The 8141-nt window shown below is 36.6% G+C and overlaps 1 protein-coding gene across 1 annotated transcript; it reads right to left on the bottom strand.

The window, feature by feature from the left end:
* Positions 1 to 257: 257 nt before the first annotated feature.
* Positions 258 to 6415, bottom strand: LOC137651475 (uncharacterized). Its single transcript, XM_068384699.1, has 2 exons — positions 5792 to 6415; positions 258 to 5612 (listed from the first exon to the last, which is right to left on the bottom strand). The coding sequence occupies exon 2, from the start codon at positions 5523 to 5525 to the stop codon at positions 258 to 260; it is 5268 nt and encodes a 1755-aa protein (XP_068240800.1). The 5' UTR covers positions 5526 to 5612; positions 5792 to 6415.
* Between the last annotated feature and the right edge of the window lie 1726 nt (positions 6416 to 8141).

Below are 8141 nucleotides of genomic sequence, written 5' to 3'. Positions count from 1 at the left end.
GAATTTTGCGACAGTCTCCTATCCTTGGAACAATCCGACAGTACTACAAATGCCGCTTCTAACTAAAGCAACATGTTCTCAGTAATTTCGAATTGTCCAAAAGTTACAATATTACCAAATACAATTCCCAATATTTATCCAACTTAACATGTACATGAATTACATTAACCAGAATATTACCACATCCACATAAATACAAACTATTATGATGATGATCATAATATACTCCCCCCACAACAGATTAATGCCACTTAAGTCTACTGTTCTTCCACCGGAAGTATCACCACTAATTTATGCACCGATCTGGTCATTAGTTTATCAGGTTCTCCCAAATACCGATTTCCAAACTTATTTATCTTATATCTGAGTATCACATCCCTTGTTTTTCCATCTCTTCCCTGCATCCCTTCTACCACTTGTGCTAATTTCCATTCTCCTCTCAATGCATTTTGGTCATTAACAAGTACAATATCACCCTTCATTACACTTCTTACATTGACATGCCATTTTTGTCTTACAATAAGAGTTGGAAAATAATTTTTCATCCATTTATTCCAAAACAAATCTACTATTTTCATCTTAAATGCATATGACTTATTAAAATTAACTCTCTCATTCCAAAATCCACAAGGAGCTTCGATGGTAGATCGACCCAATAGTAAATCATTAGGTCTTAACACAGTCCCTTCGGTAAAGTTTTCCCCTGGTTTAAACCCAATAGACCGTTCATTCAACAAATTGGCAACTTCATACATTACAGATTGTAGTTCCCCAAAAGATATGACTGATTCACCTATGATTCTGGTGAGTGACCTCTTCACCAGTCTAATTAACGACTCGCTACAAGCGTTTTCCCATGGGGCATCAGCAGATTTATTAAATACCCAGGTTAAACCTTCAAATTTTCCAAAGTTAAACACTAAACCTTTATTCCACTGAGTAACCATTTCTCTCAACTCCTTGTTAGCAGACACCAACTGCGTACCATTATCACTGTAAAGCTTCTTTGGAAATCCTCTTAGACATGTGAACCTTTTCAGTACAGTAAGAAAGTTTTGAGTATCATAACCCTCAGAAATGTCCAAATGTACAGCCCTTGTAACCATGCAATTAAAAATTACTCCAAATATTTTCCTTTTCACTCTTCTTTTTACAGTATCACAAACCCAGAAAGGGCCAAAAAGATCTAGGCTAACATTATGCCATGGAGGACATGGTTCAAGTCTCTCTTTTGGCAACTCTCCCATAGCTTGTGATGTACAGATCTTGTCAATTCTTCGACATACTACACACTGTTTTCTAATAGATTTCATTGTTTTCCTTGCTCCCAATATCCAATATTTCACTTGAGCTCTAGCAAGACTTGATTCAACTCCACTGTGATCCTTTTGATGTATGTGAGACAGGTATATTAAAGAGAATGGGTGCTTTGATGGGAGAAGTATAAACTGATTCTGATCCCAATTGTCCTTCAACCATTTGGACATCCTGCTACCCACGGTGACTATGCCATCCTCTCTCGAAACTGGTCCTAAACGTCTATACCTCTTTTCCCAGTCTTGTGGCAAACTTGCTTGAGCGTTTTTGACGAAATACAACTCAGCTTGCTGTATCTCTTCTGTACTAGGATCGCACAATATAGCCTTAAACGATTTTTTCTTTATTGCACTAATAATTCTAGCCATCACTGATAACAGTCTTTTCATATTGCTAAATCTTTGGATATCAATCACCTGGCTACTTGAATTAATTTCTCCTTCATTTAAGGCCACTCTTGCGAAAACAACATCAGGAAGATCCGATACTGTACTCTGTTTTACAGGCCATTCCGAGGAATCTTGATACAGGAATTCTGGACCCTTTTGCCAAACAGATTCTGTATCTAATTCTCTGGGGTTACATTTCCTAGTAGTCAAATCAGCGTTGTTTTCCTTGGAAGATACCCAAAACCATTCTATGGGTTCAGTTTTGGACTGAATTTCTGCAACCCTAATTCCAACAAAGGAATTAAACTGGTGGGATTCCTTCTGGATCTGTGCTCTTACTATCTCACTGTCAGTGATGTGGATTACCTTAGAGAATTTGTATCTCATATTGATTTCAACGGTTGCCCTCAATCTCGATGCTAAAACAGCAGCACACAGTTCTAATCGTGGTATACTGATTTGTTTCATAGGCGCTATTCTATTCTTTGAACAAAGAAGGTTTACATAATAATTACCATCTTGCTTTTCCCATCTAACATATGCTACAGCTCCATACGCTTTTATACTACTATCACAAAAAATGATCAACTCTGGGTCTTTAATTACGTCTGCAGGCCTTACACACCTACTAAAACAGATATTTTCAATTTCAAACATTTCCCTAAACAAATTTTTAGCTTCAGAGTATAAGGTATCACTAATAGGATCATCCCATCCCCTTGAATGTCCCTCATTAATTTCTACAATGATAGAACGCATCAATAACTTTGTCTTCAGTGTGAATGGTGTTAAGAGTCCCAAGGGATCATACAGCTTTGCAAATTGTGATAGTACACTTCTCTTAGTCAACAGAGGTGGCATACAACTCTCAAAATTATCACAGTTCACATCCGACTCTATTCTACCTTCACAGGTTTTTTTTGAGAAATTGAGTTTGACCCTATATGAGAAAGTATCCAGTTTAGGTTTCCAACTTAAACCCAAAACCTTTTCCTGTTCAGTATTTAAAACCCTAGCATTATTATCCTTATCCTCTCCCGATAAAACCCAGTATTTAATCTGAAATCCTCCCAATCTTAATACTTCTTCTACTTCTTTAATCCTTTTCATTGCACAATCCTTCGAGTTAACACTACTGATGATGTCATCAACATAAGAGTCCTCTACTATCATCTTGGATGCTAGCGGAAAGCAATTATTAATTTCTGCAGTTTTACGAAGTGCCATCATTGCAATAGATCCTGAGGGTTTATCCCCAAATGTAACAGTCTTCAATTTATAATGACTAGGATCTCTTTCTAACTCAAAGTTTCTCCATAAAAACCTGTGAGTATGCATATCCTCTTCTGAAAGTTTTACAGTATTGTACATCTTTTTAATATCACCAACCACGCCTATCTTTCCTTCCCTGAATCGTAATAGTATTCCCAATAGGTTATTAATTACATCAGGTCCCTTTGCAAGTAGGTCATTCAGAGATATGCCTTGATATGATGCTGCAGCATCAAATACTATTCTCACTGGGGTTGATGAGGAATCTGTTTTATAAACTGCATGGTGGGGTAAGTAGAAGATTGGACCCTTATAATCCAGCTCTGACTTCAATAATTTTTCCGCTACCCCTCGATCCAACATGTCTTGAATTTGTTCTTGATATTTTGTGCATTGTGTTGCTCCCAGCCTTTTCAGTCTCTTTTCGGTAGCCTTCAATCTAGCATAAGCCATTGGAAAATTATTTGGCAGTTTAGAAGGGTCAGAAATCCAAGGATACTTAGATATCCAGCACATGTTTTCTTCATCATAAGTTAATCCATCTTCAATGAGTTTGAGTTCTCTCTCTTCCCTAATAGTTAAATTTCCCTTTACTGAACATTCTCCGCATTTGCAACCTCCACATTTTGGGATACACTCCGTTCCCAAACTTTCATCCAAGAAATAATTCTCCACTAATTTACCCACATTTGGTTTAGCCCTGAAATGCCAATCAGCAGTGTCATCGTAGCTTATATGATTAATTTGAACACAGTACTTCTTTTCACCTTCCTTCTCATCAAATCTACCCCTAATGCAGAGTCCAAAATCATTGGACAATAATTGAATATTATCTACTGTTTTTATGACTTGTGGCAATAAAGTACAGTAATCTGATCCTATTAGCAGCTCTATACGTCCCTCTGGCCTTTGAAGGTGTTTCTCCTGTACTCCCAGTTTCCTTGCTATTTCTCCCAAATCCATATGATGATGAACAGCAGTTATTTCAGACACGCCACAAACTTCTATAAGTTTTTCTATTCCTGCTTGATCCTTTAATGATACTTCATAAACACAACTATCCAACTCCTCTGTGTGATCACCAACTTTAGTCATAGATAATTGTATAGGAATACCTTTGAGTCCTAGTTTCCTTGCCATTCTAAATGTAATTAAACTAATGTTACTTCCTGCATCATACAACGTGGGGATAGACTTCCCTTCACTGTTAACAAACCCAGTCATCAGAATTGCACCTTTTTTACTTAAATAGTTACTTGTGGCATCAATTGTTGAATTATTTGGATTGTTAAATAGTGTGTGTAAACTTGAATGATGATGTTTACCACACACCTCACCATTTACTTTTACCCTACATGGAAATCTTTTCTCACAATTTCTGGAGAAATGTCCCGTTCGGAGACAGGCGTAGCAAACTCCCTTTTTTCTTAAAAAGTCCATCTGATTTTCAGCTGACCATTGCTTAAATGTCATACAATCCTTCAATTCATGAGATTCACTATCATGGACAGGACAATTTTTTCTTATCTGATCACTGTTATACCTTGTTCTATTAATTCCACCTATTTTTTTTCCTTCGCTAATGTGATATAAACTGGTTAAACATTCAGACAATTGATTTTGAAGTTTCTCTTGTCCTATAGTCAACAATTTTATAGCTTCTGCTAATTCCTTTTCCTTATCAAATTCCCTTTCCACAGTATGTACTGTTACCTTAGTCGCACCACTTCTTGAATTATCTTGTAAATACTCCAGAGCTTTGCGATGATCTGTCAGAAATGTAACCAAATTCTTAAATTTGTCCGAATTTAATTCCTGCACTTTAATGGCCCATTCTCTTTTTAACACCGACGGCAGCAATCTTTCTACTTGGGTAAGTACAGTAGTATTCTCCAGTTCTGTAGTCAAGTTTAAATTACTTACATCTAACCACACCTTTTCTACTGTATTGATTAGATTAATTAACTTTCTGTCATCACTATCATTAAGCGGTTTATATGCCCTTATATCTCCTAATATCGCATCGATCAGTTTTCCTTCATTACCGTATGCTTCATTTAGTCTATCCCACATTCGTTTATAATCATCTATATCCTCCACAAGCCTCCTCGGTTCCCCTTCTAATGATATTCTAAGTACGTACGGGTCTTTCCCATGTTGTGACACAACTAGTCTTTCATAATCTCTTACAAAGGCAGGAAATGCTCTCACTGAACCACTAAATTTGGGAGGCTCAAGTTTTTTCAAGGCAAGCACAGTATTATTTTTCACTTTTGTCTTTCCCTTTATCACGCCAAGTAATGAATATTTTATAGTTTCCAATTCCTGTATATATTCCTCATATTCCTGACAAGATTCGCCAACCTTTAATTGTTCTATCATTTGTTCATTGATAACATCAACCTTTTCGAAACACTCACTAACCTCAGTGTACAACACTTCCAATGTTTCTATCGAGTCTCCTCTTCTCTGTGCATCCTTGAATAATCCAACCTTCCGATTGAACCTCCTCTTGGCTGTGGTGCGTTCCCTCTTCAGTTCCTCCATGGCTGCTCTGCGATATTGCTGAATTGTATTGCAGGATATATAACAACTCGGGCTGCCTTGCTGTATCTTTTATTGATCTGATTCAGCCTGTAAAGCATGACAATATAAATAGGTATCCCAAACAATTTTCCACCATATTTAACAACCATACATTTAATAACATCACATTTGATATATAATACATTAACAATAATACATAGTAATAGTGCAATGAATAATAATGCAAAATGAACAGTACACGACAAATGCATACCCGCTCAACTTACAATGTGACCGCCCATTCTTAGCCATGGTAATTAATTGAATACGCCATCCGTCTATACACTGCCACCGACACTTGTCAGTCATAACACCGTCCTGCACTGCTTCCCAGCACCAACAAAGAACTTGCTTGAAGGATTTTCAGTATCAGACCATTATAATTTCTCGTGCCCGTATCCTCATTATGTCCCCGAATACAATGACAATACGAACATTAATGCAAAGTTTACTAATAAAATTTCATAAAAAATGCAGAACCAGCTAATTATAATTTACACAAAAAGTAACACTGCATCCTATGACACGAAGGATATGTCAATCACGAATGGCAATTACACTACAATAATCACAACAATGAAAACTGAGGCGGTGAAAAGTACAACTAAGAAAATCCCAAGGACGGGAGAATTTTGCGACAGTCTCCTATCCTTGGAACAATCCGACAGTACTACAAATGCCGCTTCTAACTAAAGCAACATGTTCTCAGTAATTTCGAATTGTCCAAAAGTTACAATATTACCAAATACAATTCCCAATATTTATCCAACTTAACATGTACATGAATTACATTAACCAGAATATTACCACATCCACATAAATACAAACTATTATGATGATGATCATAATATAATCATTAATAATAATAATAATAATAATAATAATAATAATAATAATAATAATTATAATAATAAAAATAATAATAATAATAATAATAATAATAATAATAATAATAATAATAATAATAACCTCCACCAATCGACAAAGTTTTTGATGAGGGTAAACAAATACTTGGGAATTTTTCTCTTCGAGAAATTTTTCCAAAGAATTTCTCTATGATCTCCGATCCGCCTCCCTCCCGTTGGTGGAAGAGAGGGAGGGGGGCGGGCGTTAGGAGAAGGGGAGAAACAAGGGAGAAATACCTTCTCTCACTCTTTGGACATTTGTGTTAAAGGTTGTCTTCCGATACCCTTCCATTAATTGACAAGCGACTGTCTTGTTAAAAAGAATGGGAGAATGATAACAGGGCGGGGGGAGGCGGTAGGGGAGGAAAGGGAGGAGACAGAACATGGAAATGATAAAAGAGGGAGAGAAAAGAATGAAAAATGTTGAATGAGAAGCAAGGGAGGGGGGTGAACAGGTTTTGGAGGAGGAGCGATACTATGGATAGAATAAGGAAGGATCCTTCTATCTGGTTACGGTTCATTTTCCCTTTGCCTACACACTGAATAGTGTGGCCTATTCTTTAAATATTCACCTCTGCCCTCATACACCTGAGAGTGCTGATATTACCAAACCATTCTTCTTCACTCAAGGGGTTTACTACTGCACTGTCATTGTTCAGTGGCTACTTTCCTCTTGGTAAGGGTAGAAGACTCGTTAGCTATGGCAAGCAGCTTTTCTAGGTCACTCAAAAATCAAACCATTGTTCTCTAGTCTTGGGAAGTGCCATAGCCTCTGTACCACGGTCTTCCAGTGTATTAGGTTAGAGTTATCTTGCTTCAGGGTACACTCGAACACACTATTCTATCTTATTTCTTTTTTTCTTGTTTTGTTAAAGTTTTTATAGTTTATACAGGAGATATCTATTTCAATGTTGTTACTCTTCTTGAAATATTTTCTTTTCCTTTTTTCCTCTCCTCACTGGGGTATTTTCATTGTTGGAACCCCTGGGCTTAAGCATCCTGCTTTTATAACTTGGGTAGTAGCTTAGCAAGTAATAACACCACCACCTACAATAATTATAGTAATAATAATAATAATAATAATAATAATAATAATAATAATAATAACTAGATAAGCACTCCGAGAGTGCAGTCCTCTCAAACACAGCTTGATTTTCTCAGAATCAATTTAGGACGTAGACGTAATTGAAGTTCGTGTGATGACCATTTTCGAATATGGTTAGGGTTAATTCGGTTGACCTTTTGCTCAGCCTTGACCTTTGACCTCGGCATTTCAAAATTGAATGCCTTCCATGTCTGAACATAACAATTAATCCGTGAAAGTTTCACCACCCTATGAATAAAATTGTGCCCAGGAAGTTGTTCACAAACAAACAAACACACAAACGGACAAACAGGGGTGGGAACATAATCTCCTCCCAACTCCGTTGGCAGAGGTAAAAATTTATTCTTAAATCTCAAAACTCAAAGATGGATAATGAAGAGTGGTTTCCTACTGATATAACACAATGTATCTCTCTCTCTCTCTCTCTCTCTCTCTCTCTCTCTCTCTCTCTCTCTCTCTCTCATTAACCCAATTTTCGTGATAGGACGTTCCGTCCATAATGAGGAGACACACAAGATATATATATATATATATATATATATATATATATATATATATATATATATA

This window comes from Palaemon carinicauda, chromosome 13 (genome assembly GCF_036898095.1).
Source record: "Palaemon carinicauda isolate YSFRI2023 chromosome 13, ASM3689809v2, whole genome shotgun sequence".
Taxonomy (NCBI): Eukaryota; Metazoa; Arthropoda; class Malacostraca; order Decapoda; family Palaemonidae; genus Palaemon; species Palaemon carinicauda.
This window is presented reverse-complemented; position numbering and strand designations above follow the sequence as displayed.